General features: G+C 40.5%; 1 protein-coding gene across 1 annotated transcript in view; it reads right to left on the bottom strand.

Annotated features, from left to right (window-relative positions):
* The window catches only part of COL11A1 (collagen type XI alpha 1 chain), a 368,205-nt gene that overhangs the window by 174,077 nt on the left and 170,815 nt on the right, over positions 1–23,313 (bottom strand). The window contains exons 11-18 of the mRNA XM_054980352.1: positions 22,951–23,013; positions 20,130–20,204; positions 18,648–18,731; positions 17,764–17,820; positions 11,292–11,345; positions 10,170–10,223; positions 10,004–10,057; positions 8,327–8,380 (exon numbers count right to left, since the gene is read on the bottom strand). Coding sequence (XP_054836327.1) covers positions 8,327–8,380; positions 10,004–10,057; positions 10,170–10,223; positions 11,292–11,345; positions 17,764–17,820; positions 18,648–18,731; positions 20,130–20,204; positions 22,951–23,013 — 495 coding nt within the window. The remainder of the gene's footprint in view (positions 1–8,326; positions 8,381–10,003; positions 10,058–10,169; positions 10,224–11,291; positions 11,346–17,763; positions 17,821–18,647; positions 18,732–20,129; positions 20,205–22,950; positions 23,014–23,313) is intronic.

Below are 23,313 nucleotides of genomic sequence, written 5' to 3'. Positions count from 1 at the left end.
TGAATTTCATTCTGACATGTCATAGCATATCTGGACTAAAAGAGACACAAATCCTGGAGCTCTCTATCATTCTGCAGAGGGCTGGATTTAAACTCTTTGGCCACAATTCAAAACAAGAGTAAGGCATACTCAGGCTCTTTGAAATCAGCGTGCTCCGGTATGCCTAACTCTGTGTTATTTGTATGGGTAATGTTTAAAATACTACATAGTTATGCCTGCATATTCTTGCTGCCATCATTCACGGGTTACCAGAAGCATGGATAACAGTTTGGGCAAGTCAGAAGACTAGTCTGGCATCTCTCCTGGCATTTTAAAGCCACTTCTCTCTCACACTCACATACATTCATCACTTGGTAATTGTAACATAAAGACATAGCTTGCATATACGAATCATAGGGATAAACACCAACTCTGTATGTTTCTCTAGTACTCCACATCACCCAGTACAACACTTTTAACAGAATCAGTTGATGTATCCATCTGTGAGCCATCAGGAGATAAGAATGGAAGTGTAAGAAATTATGGCATATATGCCCATGTGAATCGGTCCTTTAAAGGAAATGCGTCAGGTCTACACTGCAACTCCAGTGAAGTAGGTGCATGTTTCTCGGTGTCTTGGAAAAAAAATTTTTTTTTTTTGCTTTAATGAAATAAGTGTTGAAATAAATGTTCTTTTTCAGCCAATACATTTCAAATTTGAACGTGGAAATTTGCTTCTCAAAAAAACAAATCAGATTATTCAAAATTTCAGATTTAAAACAACACTTAGATATCACATCCTACGTTAGAGTTTAGTTTTCATTGTTTATTTCTGGGATATGTAAGTATGTATTTGTGCAATAAAAGTTTCAGGCCCAGCAAGGAAGGTTTTGAAAATTACCAAATGCATCTGATCTTAAATATACAAGACGCATGTCTCTATTAATCTGTTGAGCCAGTCTTTCACCTAGGTTGGGCAGATGGCATTCAGAGGGCCACAGGAACAAGGAAAGAATGGAATGACCGATAAGTAGTAACAGTCACAGTTCTGGTACTTCTCTTTGTGTTATGACTGACTACACGACTTCTATAAGAAACCACATCACATTTGATAAGATGAAAATGGGAATAAATACACAGAATCTAAGAACCACCATCAGCTCTGCAATTAGGTGCTTAGTTTTCCTATGGTAGGCCACAGGAGACAATATTCAGTTAGACTGACCAAGAAATCAGAAGACTATAAAATCCTTGAACTGCATATGCATATGGAACTATTTTTATTGAGCCATGAAATAGCCGGTGGTTCCCTTGCTGTTGAATACTGTTTACGTTGAGGAATTGTTTGCATGGTGATTAGTTCTGCATGGGTGATTTTTCTTTCACTGTGGATGTACACAGGCTTGGAGTGGCAAAAAGGAACTAATGGAGAGAATAAATCTGTGGTGTCACTTGCAAATTGTTAGGATATCATCACTCTAACTAACAGTAAACTTGCTGGCTCCTGGGCAGATGACAAAAGCAGCAAAACCTGGCCACTCACAGACTAGGTACGGCTCTCTATCTACTCGGCAGTATGCCAAAAAAAGAACTTATAAATTAACCTGGCCAACCCCAGCAGTCTGATAAGACATTTAATTTCAAATATGGAATGTTGAGAACAGCTACACATAAGTTACAGGAAAAAACAAGGGAGGAAATAGCCTGCTCAAGCCCCCAAGAGTTCATAAATGCTTGAAAGGAGAGAACTAGAGAACTAATAAACTTGGGAGAAGGAATGTTACACTGCCTCCCCTTCCTATGCTTCCTTACAGACCCCAGCCTGCCAGTATATCTAATAACTAACTGACTGCCCCATGTTATGCTACCAAAAGGAGCAAATATGGGACAACCGCAGCAGAGGTTTCAACTTAATTGGGAACCTTTCAGACATGTAGAAGAATATGACTTTGCAAATTGACCTGAAGGAAAAAAAGATAAGAAAAATGGCATAAGAGAAATGGAGGTGTTTAAGCTCAAGAAAGGAGCTGAGAGCAGCTGTGAATCATTTAAAAGGAAAACAAAGAATATTGGGGGCAGGGGGGGTCAGAGAGTGCTTCAGGGGTGGTGCAAATTAGAGGGGTTTCCAAATTGATCTTCTCCTGCCATGCTGTGATTCTCTGCAGGCCCCCATTTTGGGGGATAACAATTGAAATCTGCACATTTGATTGTCCAGAAATTGATTTCTGAGATAATGGCACCCTTGTGATTAAAAAACAAACAAACCTGTAAATCACAGATGAGGCAGGTACTTCTAGACATTCACATTTTCTACTTTTAATAATCCATAATCCTCTGACTACAGTGATTTTTTATAAAGTATTTCAATGCACATTATCCCTTTTCATGATATTTTACACTGTGATTCAAAGAAGAGTTCGGCTCTAGATGATGAAGTTTAGTGTGTGTAGCTAAACATTAATATATTCTGTTATCTCGAAATGTTTTCGCACCCTGTTCTTTTATAAATTTTATAATACACTACCAACAGGACTATTATGAGGATAAGCCACTGTGGGTGAAAAAAAAGATCAGGTGGGTGGGATGAAGCATACCCATCCACCCCCCACAATTCTCTATTGGCAAGGGCCAGTTCACCCACTGTTCTTATTACAGAAGCATCCTCAAATATGGGGCTATAATTATCTCAGCAGAGTGAATGGGAACCATTTGTTCCTATGAGATAAATTAAAAGGGATGCAACTGAAACTGCATTTGGGTGGTAAACCCCATTCTGACCTCTTGTAAACTCAGCTCTCAATGATCAAGTCTATTCCTATATACATAGTGCCAACTTGGCTTCTGATTCCTGGTTATGCTACTTTCAGACACATTTAAAAACTGAGAGAAATTAAACAGTCACCCCTATCCAATGCAGGCGGTACATGCAGATGCCACCTGTAACCAAAATGTTGGGCCTAGGGAACAAGGGGCTCCCAGAAAAAGCTTGGCAGTATTTCCTGGTGTGGAAATGCTCCACGGGATCCAAGCTGTAAGAAGCTACTTTATACCAAGTCAGACCATTGGTCCATCTAGTTTAGTATTGTCCACCCAGACTGGCAGCAGCTGTCCAAGGTCTAAAGCAGAGAAAAATCTTTCCAAATGCCTACAAACTCATTTCTTTTATTAGGGATTGAACCTCTACATGTTACATATGTGTTAAACCACTGACCCAGACCCCTTTCCATGGCCTGATCCAAACAACTGTAAAGGAAACCCTACTCACTAAAGGATGCTTTGCAGCTGTCCTCTTCTTTCTGCAACTCCCTGTCCCCTAAGAAGATGCTTTCAGGGAACCTTTAGGAATAGCATGGGATTTACAGTAGGGGCTGCAGTGAGAAAAGAGGGTACGCAAATCACCTCTCCTGCTCTTGTGTGGCCTCCTGTTCTATTCACTCAAGAGGGGATGTATCCACTTACCCCTTCATTTATTCTCTCCCTCAGAGTTTACCAAACTGTTCTTGAAAACTCCTGGATCTTAGGAGCAGCTTTGCAGGGAGGGAAAGGAAATGGGACTAGGCCTTTCCCCTTGAGGCTAGCCTAGCTCCTACACTGCTTTCTTTTAGGTGCCAACCAAAACATTTTTATTCACTCAGGCTTTTAATAAAGGGGTTGATTTTTTAGTACTTATTTTAGCCTGGAAACTGTTGTTTTAAGCTGTCTGTGGTTTGTTTCTATAACCTACACTTTTATGATGGGCTAGAGCTTTTTGATGCTGTACATTAATTCACTTTTTAATGCTTTGTTCTCAGAGCCAGATCTTGTGTTCCCGGTGCCCGGGACAACCCAAGCCCGGCTGCCCCCACACACATGCACAGCGCACGTGTGCTCCCGGCGCTGCGTGATGACGTCACTTTGTGACATCATCATGCAGGGCAGCGTGCCACCAACAGAGCGGCGGCAGTGCCGGCATCTGAGAGGCTGCCCACGCCACTCGCCTGTCCCACTGAGGGGGCAGCGGGCTTGCCGTGTGCTCCCTGTCCTGTGGGGCAGGCGAATGGTGTAGGCGGCCTCCAAGCCCTCCATGCCACTCACTTGCCCAGCAGGACAGGGAGCGCGCGGCAAGCTTGTCGCCCCCTCAGCCAGCAAGTTCATCAATAAGCAGAATAAAAAAGTTCTAAAATAAATAGCGACTACAGAAAGAATGGGAAGACTACGAAGGTCTCTCCCATGAGCAAATGTTTTCTCACAGTCATCTGGCTCCAGTCATATGAATGTCTGATTATTAGTTCTCTTACTGAGAAAATATTACTGTTCTTCAAATGCCTTTACATTATACTTCCCATCTTTAAATTTACCCTTCAATCTTAAAAAGAGTTACCCCAGTTTAGGCCCATTGATCTAAATCCTGTGTAGTGTTAAGCTGTGTGGGGATTCTGCATTTATAGGGATTTTGAATAATTTTAACTGAAGCCGAACCTTGTTGTTTTCATAATATCAGGACAGCCATGTTTTTAGCCTTTGGGAGGCTGTAGAATTTTTTAAAAAACTCAGTTGCATCCCTTGTATAAAGGAATGTGACAGAAGTCCTTAGTGCAAAGCATTAAAAATAATGACTGGATATTTTCAAAATAAAAAATGCCAGCAGAATGCATGGCCTTAGGAAAGAGCAAATAAAGATAGTTGCTTCATTGCACACCTACAGGTTGTACACAATTGCTAACTCTGCCAAACCACAGTAGATGACAGGCAGATATTCTTTGGCTCAGAGACAAATTGGAAACATTTATTCAGCCAAAGAGAGGCATGCGAACTATGAGCAAGTTGTGCTTAATTTAGAGTGCCCTCTGCTGGCCACCCACATCCTTGACTTCATTCTCAAAAAGTTGCATATTTTTGTGCATGAAAGTTCAGTGATACAAATGTCATGGATGCCTGATGAAGCATGTTAAAATAGTTATGTCAGTGAGCATCAACTCATAAATCACATAAGTCAAGGGCAGCAAATGTCATCAGGTATATTCACCAAGTCACAGAGTCATACTGGACTCTGTCATGATGTCATGGGGAACTATGCTATGAATAACGCGAACACAGCAAATCTCAAAAACAGAAAACCTTTAGTGAAAACATATTTGACAGTATGTGAGTGTTTTTGATTTTTCTCTAATTGAACCAACATCTCCTTTCCCTTCTATCATAACTTTACTACTAAGTTGCACTTAGCACATCGTACTCTACAGATGATCTTTTTAAGCCAGATGATCAGGTAATTCTGTAGCTTGAACTGGAAAACAGGGGTGTAAAAGTTTAGCCACTGCAATACTAAGTCAGGTAGTAATATGGAACATCTGGATTGGTTGGGACTGGTATTTGTACTAGAAGCTAAGCCCTTTGTTTCTGCCAAGGCATTTTTTGGTTCTACCTGAAGCCATTGACATCAAGGTCATTAGCGACAAGATTCGTGTGTTGACACTTATATTCCTGACCTAACTTCAAATGAAATATATCAGCATTTGCCAGGATCATATAGTAATGTATGCTGCTATAAAGACTCCTCACCCAATCCAGCCAATTCCTGCAGCAAGCAGATTGCAAACACAGTGGCTACATGCAGCTTTTAATTTTAATTCTCATGCAGTTTTTAATTTATTTTATTGATGGGAATTAGTGTTGCACAGTTGTACATGAATAGTCTCCTTCTTATGCAAATAGCAAAACTGAAGTGACAAATGGAAAAGAGATCCTCTATGCCTGCTGGAACAGCATGACCTTGAGCCTGAGTGATCTTTACTCTGAGGTTAACAGTAGGCAAACTCTTGAGACTTTTGCCTATGCCCAAGGCATTTAGAAGGAAAGATGAAAGAGCGTGGGGAACAACACAATCCAGGAGTGGATATTGGAAACTATTTTACAATTTACTCAGCAATTGAGTTTGCTGGAGTTATACCTGCTTTTTCTACACTAAACATCTGAAGTTTGAGCTGTGCATGAACTCCAGGGCAACCACTTCATGCACCATGAAGTGTGATGTTAGAACAATTGACAAGATTGCATTCAAACAGTGCAACAAACCATTACAGACAAACTCGAAACAATGAACAAACTGCAGTTTGCTGCATAAACTTGGTAGACAAAGCATAGTTTATGCAACAAAACAGGTTGTTTGTAATATCTGAATGCTTCCTAAGTATAGCTGAATATCTGAATGCTGCCTAAGTATTTCAACAGGTGACTTTTACAGAAGTAGGAGATTCACCTGAAACTAATTTAGTGTTGCAATAAATAATAAGCGCACTAGGACCAACTGTGGGTCTTGGACAGTATCAGAGAATATGACATCAATTCACCGTGCATACGAATTTTAGTGAGAAAGCAAGTGGATCAAAAGCAACAAAGCTACATCCACAACAGAGATTTATTTATTTAAGAAATTTTATGTCACCTCTTCAGAGTCCTGCCCAAGACAGCTTACAATCAATGCAACATTATAATATAAAAACTAACCATTAAAAACAAGCCATTGGACTTAACAATATAAAAGCTATCTATAAAATATAAGGAGACCATTAAAAAGCTGGTGAGATAAAACCTCTTATTAAAAGCCTGGATAAAAATATGTGTTTTGGCCCAGTGCCTAAAAGGAAGTAAAAGAGATGCCAGAGGATCTTCAAAGGGTAGGAGATTCCAAAGCCATGGTGCCACCACAGAAAGTGCTCCGTCTCTAGCTGCCACCACTTCGTCTCTGAAGGCAGGGGCACAGACAGCAAGGCTTGAGCAGCAGATCTTGACAGGCAGGCTAGATAGTATGGGAGGAGATGGTCCTTCAGGTACCCTGGTCACAAGTTCTTTGAGGCCTTAAAGGTAAAGACCAGCACTTTGAATTGTGCTGGGAAGTAGAGCAGTAACTGGCACAGATCATTTAGCAATCTACTCCTGACAATGGCCATTTCCACACACGTTGAATAATGCACTTTCAATGCACTTTCGCAATCTTTTGGAAGTGGGTTTTTTGTTCCACACATGGAAAATCAGTTTCAAATGTTCACTAAAGAGTATTGAAAGTGGATTATCCAACATGTGTGGAAGCAGCCAATAGCATGGTCACTACATTTTAGACCAACTGAAGTTTCTGAAGCATTGTCAAAGGCATCCCATGTACAGAGCATTACAGTAATCTAACTTGGATGTTATGAAAGCATGGATCATTTTGGCTAGATCAGGCTTTTCAAGGAACAACCATAGCTGGTGAACCAGCTAAAGCTGAGCCATGGAGGAGACCTGAGCTTCCAACTGGAGGCTAGGATCCAAGCTACAAAGCACCCCTCTCTAAGGCAGGCTGACACTGCAGTCCCCAAGCAGCTTTTCCACTGACCAACAGCACCTCAGTCTTGTCTGGATCAAGATTCAGTTTATTGGTCCTCATCCATCCTATTACCTTCTCCAGGCACCTATTCAGGACTTTCACAGACCCATCTGGCTTAGCTATTATGGAGAATTAGAAATGAGAATCATCTGCATATTGGTGAGTCCTCATTCCACATCCCTAGATGACCTCTTCCATCATGTAGATAGGAAATAGTATGAGGGACAAGATGGAACTCTGAGGGACACCATAGCATAAATGCCATGGGGCTGAGCAGCAGACTCCCAGCCCAACCTTCTGGAATCGATTGGTCAAGTAAGAATGGAACCATTGAAGCACAGCGCTCCCTACCCCCAACCCAACCAGAACAATACAATGGTTGATGGTATCGAAAGCTACTGAATAATAATAACATTTGATTTTATATCCCGCCCTTCAGGATAACTTAATGCCCACTCAGAGCAGTTTACGAAGTGTGTATTATTATCCTCATGACAATCACCCTGGGAGGCTGGTGGGGCTGAGAGAGCTCTGAAAGAGCTGTGACTAACCCAAGGTCACCCAGCTGGCTTCAAGTGGAGGAGTGGGGGATCAAACCCAGTTCTCCAGATTAGAGTCCCACCATTCTTAACCACTACACCCAACTGAGACTTATAAGACATGAACAAGAGCTGATGAAAGGAGAGAACAGGGTGTTTCCTTCAGGTAGTTTTTAAAGGAAAGGAAAATTATACTGAAAAATGAAACCTATTATTATAGGTCCTTTTTATTCCCCCTATTGAAGATGTACAGAAGCTGTAATCTATTATTCAAAGCTGCTACCTTTGTAGTTACTCCAGTAGTTTTACTGACTTTCATGAAGATATTCCAGTCTAGCTAGCAGGAAGAACAGCCAACAGAGTCATGGCAAAAACATAAAATATTGCAGATGCTTTAGTTAACAGCTACAGGTACAATTTTACTGCAGCCATATTTTCAGATAAACATGAATCTTTCTCTTACCCTGTTACCTTTATCACCAGGTAAACCAGGAAGGCCATCAAAACCTCTGTCACCCTAAAGAGGAAAAAAGAGCATTAGTAATTCACTATTACACTTTGTCAAAGTTTTAATAAACTGCACATGCCCCCTGTAAATCTATTCTGTTGATGTAGTCATTTGCCCAGCTTCTGCTTAAGTTGCATATTGTTTGGTATATGCCAGCAAAATTTGCTATACCACTTAAGATCTCTATTATGCTACTGACCTTGATACTGGCAACAGAGATAGCCCTGCTGGATGACACTATAAATCTCACATATTTTATTGTGTGCATTCACACCTTTGAATGTTCAACTTGTTTGCATGCAGAATGCAGGTATCAGTAGACTGAAAGAAACACAAATTATTTCCTTTAAATTAACTAACATAAGTACTATCCTTCAGAACAATCCATCCTCATCTGGGATGAACACACAGGAAAGGATTTCAATACAGATTAATCTGTCTCGGTTGTAGAAAAATGGGTGTGTGCATATTGCAATGCACCACTCTTTTTCTTAGGACTTAATGTGCCACTCACATATCCATCCAGCTATCCCTTTACTCCACATGGTCCTAGCTTGAAACATACTCTTTCCCAGAACATATGATGATCATTCTGTTAGGAGCAATGACTGATAAGCTACAATAAATTCATGCTTAAGAACTGTGCAGAGAGAGACTGGAAAATGTTTCACTAAACCCTCCTTTCTCAATGACCACTGTGGGGATGAATCATGCCCATATAGAGGGAAGCATGAGATGAAATCACCTGAAAATTGATCCATACAATACAAGCATTCCACTGGATCCTACTAGCTTTCCATGGGTGGAAGTGAGAGGAGGGGGCCATTTTGACTTCAAAATGGCTATGCCAGGAACCGTAGGATCTCTGTGGACAACAGCCATGCAGAATTGGTTGTTGGGGTGGGGGAATGCAAATGCAGTGAAAGGGGAATCTAGCAAGATCAAGTAGAAAAACTGGTAGCATCCAATCCATTAAAATGCATTAAAATATGGCAGATAAGGCTTGATTTGATTAATGGCAGCCTTCTTACCAAAAGGAATTGGTATAAGCAATCTATCTTAGTTATCTCTATGAAGTGATATGTGCAGGAGCACCCAGCGCTATTGTTCAATCAGGTTACCAGGGGAAACCTATTAGTCCTCAGTGACTCATTAGAGTTCTTGCATTTGTCAAGTTCTGCTGGAGCGTGACTCTTTCTGCATGAAGCTGAGATAGGATGTGTAAAAAGAACGAGCCTTAACTTTTTTCTATGATCAATGAGTTGGTGTTAGGGAAGGAAGGGAATGATCTGAACCCTCCCAAGTAGGTTGTCCACCATCCTGCTTCCACGTTGGTTAATACTGCCATCTGTTGCCATCTGTTCTAGTTAATTGTCTATTATGTTGACTGATTTTTAAATGTTTTAATTGATTTTATCAAAATAGGATATTTATTGTGGTTTTAAATGATGTGATCTGCCCTGAACCCGCTTGCGGGGAGGGTGGAATAAAAGTCTTAAATAAATAAATAAATTCTGAGTGCAACTCTGCTCATATTCAGTGATATTTGCATGCCCAGGAGGAAGATACTTGGTTCCTAACCAAAACACACCTGGAAAATAAGTCAGCTATAAACTACTTCTATTTGCTTACTTTAGATCCAGGTTCTCCTGGCATCCCTCTAGCTCCATCAGCACCAGGGCGACCCTAGGGAGAAAAAAAAGAAGCACTTTAGTACCAGTTACATAATGAGCACATTTACTGATATCTGTGTATATTTTTACCACATCTGAGCTGTTTAGAAGTATAAAATACCTACTCGTTTTCCAGATTTTCCAGGAAGACCAGCTGGACCTTGTATACCTCGAGGACCCTGAAAACAAGCAAGATATGCTGATTACAACCAATAAAAGATAAATCAGCAGCACCAAAAAGATACGCTTTAATTATCCACCTCTAAGTGATTTTGATGTGCACTCCCCCACACACACACATACACAAACACACAATGTGAATTAGGAGGCCACTAAGGGCTTTTAAAAAACCATGTTGTCCGTATATTAATTTCAAAAGTAAACTTGCATAGTTTGTAAAATTCAGCAGAATAAATTTATGAAAGATGAAAAGTCAGGATGTACCATTTATCTACAAGTGAAAATCTTCACAAGTGAAATTCTCAATCTCAGTCTTCCTTTGTTATGAAGTGAAATTCTATCTACTCTGGAGTTTGTAACCCATAGCCAGAGCTGCTGAGGTGCTGGGAACTAGGGGTACAAAATTCTCCTGAATTGCACCGGGGCCCAAGGAAGCAGGAAAAGTCTTGCTGGGAGGTAGTAGTGGATTGTTTGTTCTAATCTTGTGTGTATTCTTCTGAGCATGAAGGAATTCTTATCTGGGGGCTCTTGGCAGCCAAACCCACAGCAATGTATCTTATTATCAGATTTTATAAACTGGGAACCAGTAAAGAATTTGTGGGACAAAGAAATTATTTGGAACTCCCACTCACATTTCTCTTTAGGGTTCTATGAGCTCTGAGGGAATTAGGCAGGCTAATTGAAGCAGGAGTGCTCAAGTAATAGCAAAAATCCTTTATCCATGACAATACACAGTGCCAGTGTTCAGGAATGCAGAGATGCATGAAGGATGAGAGAAGTAGCCAATTTTATTATTTTAATCTTTAGAACAAATGGCTGTTATATATTAGGCAAACAAGGTTCTGAACACAAGTGTTCAGTGGCAATTTCCTTAACTCCAGTATCTGGCGGTCCTTGAAGCCATTACCCTCCAAACTAAACTTTTTTTACTCATTATATCTACCGGGTTCAATGGTATGCTGTACTTCAATGCAGAGAGCAACCCTAACTCGCATTCCTGCTCAGGTCCATGGAATAGGGCTTACTGCTAGGAAAGTATTCTTGGGATTGTACTAGAAGTGCCTTACCTGAGGGCCTGGGTCTCCACTATCCCCTTTGGCCCCTGAAGATCCAGGACCACCCTATATGACAAATGTAAAACATTATTTTAGCTTTGCTCACTCCAGGAACAAAACAATACCTTTCCATTGCTAACTATATCATTGTTTGACATTTAAACAGTCAAAGTATATACTGTTAATGACTTGACAGAATTATCATCCCTTCTTAACATCTAGACCATAAGAATTGCTGTCACAGCTAATAAGTACCTCACTTTTTTCCCTGACAGATCCCAAGACATTTAAGATCCTGGGTGAAAGAGAACAGATTCTAACATCAGCACAGTTATAACAAAGGCATTAACAGTATAATACCTGAGCTAGAACAGCAGGAGATGAACATACTGGGAATAGTGGGAATAGAAAAAAATGAGATATTTTTAAGCCACTGAGGGCCTGATGGTCAAAAAGTGTACAGTAAATAAATGTCCAAGGCTTAACAGTAGAATTACACAGCAACACCAAATTAATACCAAAGCAACAGCCTTCATGGGGGAAACAACTACCACACGTGAGCCTCAAGGTGGAATTGTTAAAGGTCCTGACCTGCCATTCTGTAGTGGTAGGAATATGCCACCCAAGGGCTCATTTACCACAGCGTAGTACTTGTCAGAATTGACTTTTAGATGGCTCCACTTGAAGGAGGTAATTTTGCCTCAGCTTTAGTAACCAATCTGGGATCATTCTGAAGGCTCTTCGTGAGCAGCATGACAGACTCACAGTGTTATAAATTTTCGCGACTCGAATGGATTAAATATGCTGCTCTGATCATGGCTACAAAAGAACCAGTCATGAAGGTCTGGTTTCTAAAGCATGATCACAACATTATTGCGGACATATAAGAGTTGCAACTACTCTTAGCAAATGGTTCTTATTTGAAATTTGAGCTTCTTTGTAGAGTATCAAGGCAAGAGAGGGGGTAGAGAAATGAAAACGTAAAACAATAATAATACATCATTTTTTGTCAATGCTCTGAAATGAAACAACTAGATTTCTACAGCCTCCTAGTGGCTGAAAAGAAAAGTGGATAATAACAGTTCCCATATTATGTTTTTTATACATCCTCTAGCTTATACTGAGTACTGACTGAGATGTAGGCAATGGTAGGGTATGCAGCAAAAAAAGAGTATTATTTGGGTCCAAGTAGTGGGAATATCATGAATATTTGGTATTCCTGAATTCGGATCCAAAGTGCCCCCCCAAAGTTTTAAGTGAATTGGATCCTACAGGCCCCTGAACAAGCTGCCCCCAGTCACTCTCCATTGTTTCCTACAGGGGGAGAATTCAAGACTTTCTCCAGGACACAGGAAGCATTAGCCAACACACAACAGCAACAAACGACCAACGCAAAGAGAACCAACAATGCCCAATAGAACCAATGTCAAACCAGAAAATCCCAACAGAGCCCAACTAAAACAAAGGATACTGTTACAAGCCCAACAGAACCAGTGTCACTTAAAGATGCTAGGCAGAACCCAGGGCCAATGCAAGCCTAATAACAAACTCAAACCAAGGACAATGTCAAACCAGAGAATCCCAGCATCCAACCTATCAAGCCAGCAATATGAAGACAGCAGCCAGACCTGGCAATGGTCTATGGCAAGCAATCAGCAGTGACATAGACACATATACATAGTACTGTTGCCTCCCTCCCTCACCCCTCCTCCTTTTGCCCAGGAATCTGGCAAAGGGTGGGGGTGGGCGACAAGCTGCTGCAAGCTTTAAAATGCAGTTCCTGGATATTCCCAAATATGTCAATATATTTTGGTAATGTAAATATTAGTTTATCCAAATATATACGAATATTCCAGATATACCCAAATGATCCCAAATAGTTATTTTTCAGGTATATATTCAGTATTCCGAACCAAAGCCAAATTGCACACCCCTAGTAATTAGCCTCAACTGAAATCAAGGTCTGCTTCTAAATAAATGAATGTGATAAGGACTCCAGCATGACATTCATTTAAATTTTGCAACTCAAGATCTAAAAATAGATCAATACAAAGTTGACCTGCTAAGCTCAAAGTAATGTGTAAGCTATTTTGTGTGGTCCACAAGAACATTGAGGAATGCCTTGTTTTTGCTGCTTGAGCAGAATTGCAAAGCAGGGGGAGTATCTTGAAAAGTGGCTCTCTAGAGTCTGAGGCAGAAGTTCTTCATACTACTGCTGCCTGGTCTTTTAACTGGAGATGCAAGTACTGAACCTAGAGTTCCTCTATGCAAAGCAGGTGCTCTACTACTGAGCCAGGGCCCCTACAAACAAAAAATTCAGCAGATACTTGCAAAAAAAAATCATTATCACAATTATTTCTGCAAGGGTCTGCATGGCAACAAATTGCTAACAAGGGATTTGAATTTGCCAAGTCTCTGACATTCACTTCATCTAGTGAGTGATTCAATCCCCTATAAACTTGCAGCAGGCAATGCACTCTTTAACTCCGTGCTAGACAAAAGCAGAAATTTTGGTAGAACCTTTCCATTATTATACACCTCAAATGGTTACTTCCATTTCTCTGCATTATGCCTTGCTGCAAAGCTTATACCGGCATTCACTATGGGAAGCAAGGAATTAATGGTCCCCTTTCACTTTTAAAAAAACATTACTTATATTGCGTTTTTCATCAGTCATGGAATTCAGTCACTAACGTGGGTTTCCAATGAGATTTCCCATCCAGGCACCCACCAGACAATTACTTAGCTGAGTGTCAGCAAGAGTGCTGCATTGTGTATCTGCAGACCTTGCTCCAGGATGCAAAGGTTTCCAGCGATTACAGTAGGGAACCAATGCTGGCCAATCTTGTCTTGCCATTCAAAACACTGTGTACTGCGTTAAGAACTAAATATATTCTTTCAGTTGGAATGCTATACTTCTTCTTGACCCTTGCTGAATATGTGTTCTTTTTTTTTTAACAGCATAATTACTGAGGCTCTTTGGAAAACTACCGGCTTTATGCAAAGCCTGTAATCTTGGATGTACTAACTATCATTTTATATTATTGTAAATATACCCAGAGAGCTTTTTAAAAGATAGTGACTGCTTAACAGCAGCATTTAAGTGAATCATTTGATTACCTCTGTCAGCACAATATCAGTTTTGTAAAAGAGGAAACCATTATTAGGAGAAAATTACTCAGGTGATTTAGCAACTGCAGAGCTGGAATGCTCCTTTTGTCATAACTCGAGTACAGTTAAAAGATTGGCAAATGTCAAATGTACATCCTGTAAGTCTGTACTGTAGAACTCTGCAATTGTTCTTCCATATGTCATCCAAGCTAGGTACTCAATTTCTGTGTTTTTTTTTTAAACCATCCATTCACATCACTACCCTTCAACAAATAAATATGAACAAAGAGCAAATTTCCCATTGGTATAACAGATGGGATAGGGAAGGGAGAGAGTAACTTTACTGAGATCTCTGTAATATACAGGTCCACTCTTCACCTTCCCCCCTTCCATCCATCACACTAATTGAAATTTTGCTCTGTGCATTCTTTTTCTCATAGGGTTGTGTTGAAATGGGGGTTTTGTGGACATTTTAACTTCCTGAGCAATACACTCTGTTGTTCTGGGTGTAATTCAAGAGGCCTACAAAACTGGGGCAAACATGTTCTCTCATGCAGAGGGAGATGAGGAGATACTGCTTTCACTAAGATTTCACTACATGGTATTATGTGGCATCATGTCATCACCACATTCAGGGCTTTTTTTCTGGGAAAAGAGGTGGTGGAACTCTCAAGACAGAAATGAGGGAGAAACACACAGGCCCCCTTACAAAATGGCCATTTCCTCCAGGGGAACTGATCTCTGTCTGGAGATCGGGGGGGGGGGCAGGGCCACCCGACACAAGAGGTGCTGGAACTCCATTCCACTGCGTTCCACTGAAAAAAAAGCTCTGTTGGATATATTATCTCCAATAGGCTATACCACACAGACACAAGCAGCTGAACCTTCTTTTCTAGAAAACTGACACCAAAGCAGCAACTAAAGGAGGAAGCAAACTGGAGTGAAGCTGAGTAAAATGGTGCAAAGAAGACATGAGTTCTTTGTTGTTGGGGGGGCCGGCACTGCAACAAATTTGTTCATCCATGAATTTCAACTCATTTCTACTTTCCCTATAAGAGTAAACGGGAGCCATTCACATTTCAGATAATATGAAGGGATTCACTCCAGGGCAGTATCCGCATTGAGACTAAACCTAAGGATTGTAAACCTGTCCTAAAATTGCCTGCGCCTCAACTTGCAGACAGTAAACTATCAATACATAACAACCAATGATTTAATGCAAACCTTTTGATCATGTTCCAATTTGTATTGATCATGTTCCTATTTGCATAAATTTTATTTTTTGCACCTGCACAAGTACAAAAAAATGTGCCATCTGTAAACAAGAAACTGCATTATATATTCTCAGTGTTAACAGGTAGGGATTTTATTTAACATGTGACAGGAATTTTATTCACAAACACTGTCTAAAATAAGTAGCTATTTTAGACCTCACAGATAAATTAAACAGGCTTTAAATAGTCCTGGATTTCCTTACATTTCTCAGGGAGGAGGGAAGTTCTAGGGTGCAGTTTGTCTACTGAGGTCAGTAGGAGTTTTGGCATAAACAACAAATGGCAGGAGATTACAACCCTATATGTTAAACGTATAATTTAACATGGTGTTAAACATATAGTTTAACATGGTGTAAATCATAATAACAGCCCATCTATAAAGGCAACCAAATAGGCACACACATTATATCAACACACCCTGAAATATGTTCAACTTGAGAATCAAAAGGTGTACATGGGTGCTCCTTGTTGCAAATAAATATTCTTAAAATATTTAAATGGATCTTGTTATGTCTGTTGCTAGAATTAGGATAAAGCATTCATAAGCATAAAGAAAGAAATAATAATTATGGTCATTACTTGGGCTGCTGTGGCATAGTGGCTAAGTGGTGGGGCTGCGAATCAGCGTTGGATCGAAACCCATTACTGCTATGAGATCAGCAGCTGGCCTTGGGTAAGCCACTCTTCTCAGCCCCAGCTCCCCAGCCGTAGTGTGGGGATAACGTTAACACTGACTTTGTTCACCACTCTGAGTGGGGCACTAATCTGTCTAGAAGAGCACACTGTTGTTGTTATTTGTTGACTGAAGCAACACCAGAGGCATTTTTCATGAAGCATCTCATCCTCTGAAAAAGCACCTTCCTTTCAGTGATTTTTTTTACAACCATTTGACAAAGGGTGAATATATTTTTAAAAGGAACAAGTGTCGGGGGGAGAGGCATTAAGTCCTCATCGCCAGGGCAGTTGGGTAAATATTGCCTCACTCTTATCTAGTTACATGTGGTTGAGTGACTCTAGAATATGGATAAGGAAGCACATTTAGATATTCTCAGTGGTCCATTCACATTTTTCTTCAGCTAATCATACATCACTATGAGCAACTGAAGATGGATAAGGGGTGAAAATTTTGTGATATAGCACTGGCCAGCAGTAAGACAAGAAGGCAAGACTGTTGACTTGGATACCTCAGCAATGGAGATGTGTGCCCTCTTCCCCTGTTCAGAGTTAAGGCGATTGGGGGGGCGCGTGTCTTTGTTAAGTTTCACACAACAAACATAATTGAGCACTTCTGATCATGGGGTGATGATGAAGCAAATCATATGATCATAGGTAAAAATCCTAGCACTACAAAAGATATAGCCTGCACTCATAGCAAATTCTGAATCCTCTGGTATTGGTACAGCAGCAGCCATGGGTTCTATTGTGCCAATTCTAAAGAGCTCTTAGATGAGACAGCAACAGTCTCCTTACATAGCAACATAAAGTCTAGTTACAAAAGAGTAAAGAGTCCAGTAGCACCTTTAAGACTAACCAACTTTACTGTAGCATAAGCTTTTGAGAACATGCATCTGACGAAGAGAACTGTGGTTCTCGAAAGCTTAAGCTACAGTAAAGTTGGTTAGTCTTAAAGGTGCTACTGGGCTCTTTACTCTTTTGCTACTACTGAATAACACGGCTAACTCCTCTGGATCTATAACCATAAAGTCTAGTTAGAGGCTGGGGAGCTGATTGGTATGGTTCCACCCTGTACATTTATTTGTCATCACTAAGACCTCATTTATGGAGACAATGGAAAAGGGAACAGTGGTGGATAACTCTGGCCCACTTCCCAAGTTTTGTATCTGTCTGTACTTGCCCCAGATCAAGCCACCTTTTTCCTCCTAAACATACTTCTTCCATTGAACTATATGAAGCTTTATGTATAGGAAACTATGCTTCAATTATAGCCCTACATATTCTCCATAAACACAAGGAGAGATACCCTAGTTTCACTGTTCCTGCAAAACTCCTTGCTAGGAAAAAAAATGATACTGCAAGCAGAATACCACACCAAAGTGAATACTTTGTGCACCGACTGTTTGTTTCTTAGCAAAACATACCACAGGACCTGGTCTTCCAGTGAGTCCCATAGGACCTGGTGGCCCTCTCATGGCAATCTGAGATTTGAAAAAGAAATAAGAATTTAACGTAAACACATGTTTAACTGCTGACAGCACCTATCAAAGATGGTAAGATTTACAGAGCTACGTAGTTGCTTATAGTTAAGTGTCATGCAAAAAATAACTGATGTAGCTGTAATATGTTGCTGGTGATATTCAGCAACTTGTTAAGAGATAAGGATGGGGTCTGAGAATTGATATACATAAAAGAAGACTACTCTTAGAAAAAACCTAAACCCACTAACTTGAAGACAATCCTAGGAATTTCTGAGAATATTTTGCAGGGGGTGGGGGACATTCCAGACATTTTCATATTTTTCCCCCATACAGTCCCTTCTCCAAGAAGGAAAATGAATGTGGTTTCCCTATCCTATTCTCACAGCAACCTTGTGAGGTAAGTTAGAATGAAACATACTAACTTGCCCAGGCTTTGAGTCCAGTGGCACATTAGAGAATAGCAAGATTTTCAGGGTATCTGAAGAAGGGTGCTCTGACTATCAATAGCCTACACTCTGAAAATCTGACTCAAATCTTGCTGTTCTACTGCAGACCAACATGGTTACCTACCTAAAACTTGCCCAAGCTTATTACGGCTAAGGGGATCTTTGAACCCACACTTTCTTAGTCCAAAGCCATTCACTGAACCACCCCTGCTCTTACTAGTTGGTTGTGGACAACGATGTGTGTGTATGTGTGGGAAAGCCAGAATGTTCAGTTTGAACTTGGGAACCACCTGAGTGGAAGATCACAGGGTCAAAGGAGGAAGCTTTTCACTTAACGTGCCTGTTAGCCAATGGTCTCACCTCCATGCATTCAATTCTTACCCTGGCTTGCTGAAGAATAGCTTGTGCTTGAGCCTCTTGAGCTGAGATTGGTGGGCCCTTCTCACCACCTCCACTAAAACGGAACTGCACAAAAAGATTTTTTTTTTAAAAAAACTGAAGACACTAAAAATAGCCACCCATTATCCAAAATAACTTAAGAAACCAGCTTCCTTAGGGGAGAAAAGGTTTTTTTTTTCCGTCTCACAATGCACAGATCTGAACAGAAGGATAAATGAAAGAAGATACACCTGATACTTTTCAAAATCAATTATTTTTCTAAGAATTTTTTTTTTAAGTAAGGCTATTGGGACCTGCTTACGCTCTCAAAAAGATTAATCTATAACATATCTCTGAAGTCAAGGCACAGACCTGCTGAAAACTCTTCAGAAATGTTGAAAAACTGAAAACGGCCAGTCATTTCAGATTCCTTTGAAACAGGGCTTATCTCAAAACAAAAGAAACTGTCCCTTCCTACTTACTTGCTCAGTGGGTTATCCTCCCCCCACATTTCTGTTGTTTTTACCATATTGATCTACGTATGCTTTAACTAAAACCTCAACCTGAAACTTCATTGTTCTCTTTCATCTAAATCCAGAGGCTAACTTGAAAACAGATTGGCTTTTCTGATTCAAACTATCTGACAGAATATGGTGTGACCTGTCAGTAAGATACTAACCAGTAAGTGGCAATCCTAAACGTGATTCATCTGAAGTGGCATCAATCCTGCTATTATTGAAACCCTCCTTAGTATCAAACCCCTACAGTCACATGTGGCTGGTGTAAAGACATAGGGAACAGGTTTGGAGACTGGTGCCAGCAGCGAAGGTCAAATACGGCTTAGAATATGTGCCGATACAGAGCTATCATTTCCACCAACTTGCTCTCGAGTCTTCCATTGTATTCGCTTTGAGCTGACAAATACTGCTGATTCTAATGCAAAAGGGATTTGGATTTTTTATCTTTCACTTGACTGTTTATTTTATCGTGCTGCTGCTTTCCTGACAACCACTCCAAACATCAGCAGAGCCTTTACAATGCTTCTTCCTTTCCCCCCTCCTGTCCCAATTTTGTGTCATATACCTACTGCTTTCTACAAGCAGGTAAGACTGCACAGATAATGGAACCATCAAGATCCAAACGCAGAGGACCTTCATTTTCCATTAAAATAGATATTTTTAATCCTAAAATATCCCCAGTCTAAGACAATGCCATCAAAACATTCTACAACAGTTTTAAGAACAATGATAAAAATTAGATTTTATTTTATGGTTTAAATACAGTGATGGTTTCAGGCATGGTTCCAAGAATTCTCCACTTTGCTAGGTCAAAGCACTTTGACCTGACTCATTAATTTTTACTCTTTGTTTAACAGTCTAGAGTTAAGATGAGCTATTTAAAAGAGTATTAGTTGTTAATCTTTCAACCCAGAAATTCCCATTTGTTTCTGGAAAGGATGGAATGGAAAGGCAAAGAAACACTTACTGGCAACATTAGCATGGTACCTGGGGGTCCTGCTAAGCCGTCAGCACCTGGAAGACCAGGACGTCCTGGTGGACCCTAGAAGACATGAAAGAGATGCAGAAAGTTAAATGATTGACATTTTTTGCTGGGAAAATACACTCAGGGGAGCACTGATGGGTAGAAATCTGGAGTTAGGAAACAGAAAGCAGGGGAATGGTTGTGCCCCTTATTTCTGCCACCTTGGTGCTTCCAATCAGCTCCACAACTTCCCTACCTAAGCAATCCATCAAACCACTGTTACATGTGTGGTGGAGAGCACCACCAAGTCATAGCTAAATTATGGTGACCCTAGTGGGATTTTCATGGCAAGAGACTAACAGAGGTGGTTTGCCATTGCCTGCCTCTGCAGCTTTGGTCTTTGTTAGAGGTCTCCCATCCAATTACTAACCAAGGCCAACCCTGCTTAGCTTCTGAGAACTGACAAGATCAGGCTCACTTGGGCTATCCAGGTCAGGGCAATGTTATATGTATTTGCATATAATATGTAGTTTGGGCTTAAATTTACTGATAACTTATTGTTGTTGTTTAAAGTATTTTTTTCATTTCATTGTGATCTAAGGTGGCTTACATACTTCACCTGAATACAATAAAATTGATAACTAGGACACTGCAGCAAAAATACAATATGATCAGCAGTTGGGACATTCAATGAGAAAAAGAATACAATAGGGCATAGTAGCCACAATTGTGAAAACTAGCACAAAGCCAAAACATATAATGAAATCTTTCAGAATTAAAGCATAAGTGATTACCATGACAAATTTAGCAATGTTGAACTGCCCAATAGGAGTATATCTACATCAGCAGATAGTACCTAGTAATAGCCTAATATACAGTCCCTGTCCCTTACCAAGATGTCTCTTTAAGTTGTTTTTTATGGCACAGCCCTATAACTTGAGTAGAAAGCCCTCCTGAATAATTCAGTTTTGCATAGTTGGTGGAAAGCCAGCATACTGGGAGCTTTCCTGACCTCCTCAGGCAGCCCATTCCATAAGGTGGGGGCGACCACAGAGAAAGCACATGTACAGCCACTGTTGATTTAGCCCAGCTGTGGGGAGGTATCTAAAGAAGGCTCTATTCAGATGAGTGAAGCTGATGTGGTTGAACACAGGAGGAGAGGTAGTTGCACAGATACAAGGGGCCACGGTCATGAAGCGCCTTGAATGTACTAGTCATCATGATGACCTTGAGTTGAGCACAGTAAGTGATGGGTAGTCAATGGAGTGACTGTAGAATTAAGAAAGGCAATAGAATTACCGCCATTGAGAATCACAGATTGTATAGAGCTCTGACTGCCAGCAACAGGAAGTAGAGAGGTATGCAATTTCCTATCTCTCTTTTCACTGCCACATCAGGTGATAAGGAAACATTTAGAATTAACATACAAAAGTACTAACAACAACATCCACATGCAGAGTGGCGTGTGAGAGAGCTGCATTATTGTACAGAATTTCAGCAATAATGTCAATTTAAACTGTAGTATTGTTCGGGCTTTCAGACACGAATATCGCCAACAGCATGCTGGGCTCAGTAAACTGTCACTCGTAAATGCTACATCACTTGCAGTACAAAATGTGCTCACTGTGACTACAATTAAATCTCTTTAATTACACTAAATTACAAATGCATTAAAAAGATGTTGTGACAAGACACAGAAGCGTTAAATCACAGCAGTGTTGGACAAATTAATTTAAGATCGTTTCTAAATTATGCTTTCAGGCTCTAGTGTCATTTAGTACTGACTGTGAGGGTCTCAGTGTGGAGTGAAAGGGTTTAAGCCAGGCTGCTTTCCTCATCCTCCTGTCTGTGTCTGGCCATTAATAGCACAGTGGCATAATTGGGTCTGTCCCCCATATATGGCCACCAATGTCCATTTAACCATGCCCCCATAACTTCTTTCTCCAGGGATGACATCCAGGGCACTTGAGAAGAACCACACCTTTTGCTGTTCTTCTTTTTCTGCTGCCTTCCGGGTTAATCAGCACTGCTAGTTCTGCTGCCAGTGCACTGGTTGGGGCAGGACTGAGTTTTTTGTCAGTTGGGACAGGGGCACACAGGTCCTTAGAGGACAATGAGTACAGGGTCCCCCAGATATGACGACTTAAATACACATTATATGCATGTGTGTGTAACAACAGCAAGATGGCAACCAGTGCACCCTTGGAGGAGTCCTCAAAATGATATTATCTCGCAAGGGCCTAATTTCCAATTTGAAAGCTGCAGTGCAGTATACTATTAGGAGTCAAGGCCTTGGGTGCATGGAGATAGGGAAAACCTAATGCTATCAATACGGAGGCAATATCAAATATAGGCCTTTAATGAATCCTTTTCAGATCAGGCCATATTTCTGCTGCTTTGATATAAAAGAGATCATATAAGAAAGCCAAATACATGAGCCACTATGGTGTTATTTTCAGTGTGTCACTCTAGGATTTGGAAGATCTTGACTCAGAGACCCACTTCTCTATAAAGCTCACTGGGTGATCTTGGGCCGATTACTTCCTTTCTTAGCCTAGCATTCCTCACAGGACTGTTGTGACAATAAAATAAGAAGAAGGAAAAAGCCACTCAGAGCTCCTCAGAGTGAGATAAAAATGTGAGAGATGGAAAAATGTGTGATAGATAAATCCAACCTTGAATCTGCTGCCGGATTCCATTTTCCCCCATCAGGGTGTTATATAAGCTCTGTTGGTTTTATAAACCACAGCTGTTATATGTCTAACCACCCAATTAGGCACATTTTGCCTTCCCATATTCTCCTGCCACCCATACACAGACTTACCCTATCACCAGGGTCACCAGCAGGACCCATGGGACCTTGCGTACCAGGAGGACCCATAAGACCCTAGGGATAAAGAGAATATCAATTGGTTATGCTGAATAACTTTACACAATAGCAGTTCAGATTGCTATCTAGTTTAGATTGCTCTCTAATAGTATAGATTGCTATCCAGACTGTGGACTGGCAAAACATGTATTTGGGAACCAGTTACTGATTTCTCAAAAAGAAACAAAAATTCACAACTATGTGAGAATTTGCAGAATTCCCAACCTGCTGCTTTTAGAAAATCATGTAGTCACATTATCCACGAGAAGCCACGCTAAACAGCTTTTATCAAGTCATCATGAAAACAAGTGTTCCAAC

This window comes from Eublepharis macularius, chromosome 5, assembly GCF_028583425.1.
Source record: "Eublepharis macularius isolate TG4126 chromosome 5, MPM_Emac_v1.0, whole genome shotgun sequence".
Classification (NCBI taxonomy): domain Eukaryota; kingdom Metazoa; phylum Chordata; class Lepidosauria; order Squamata; family Eublepharidae; genus Eublepharis; species Eublepharis macularius.
This window is presented reverse-complemented; position numbering and strand designations above follow the sequence as displayed.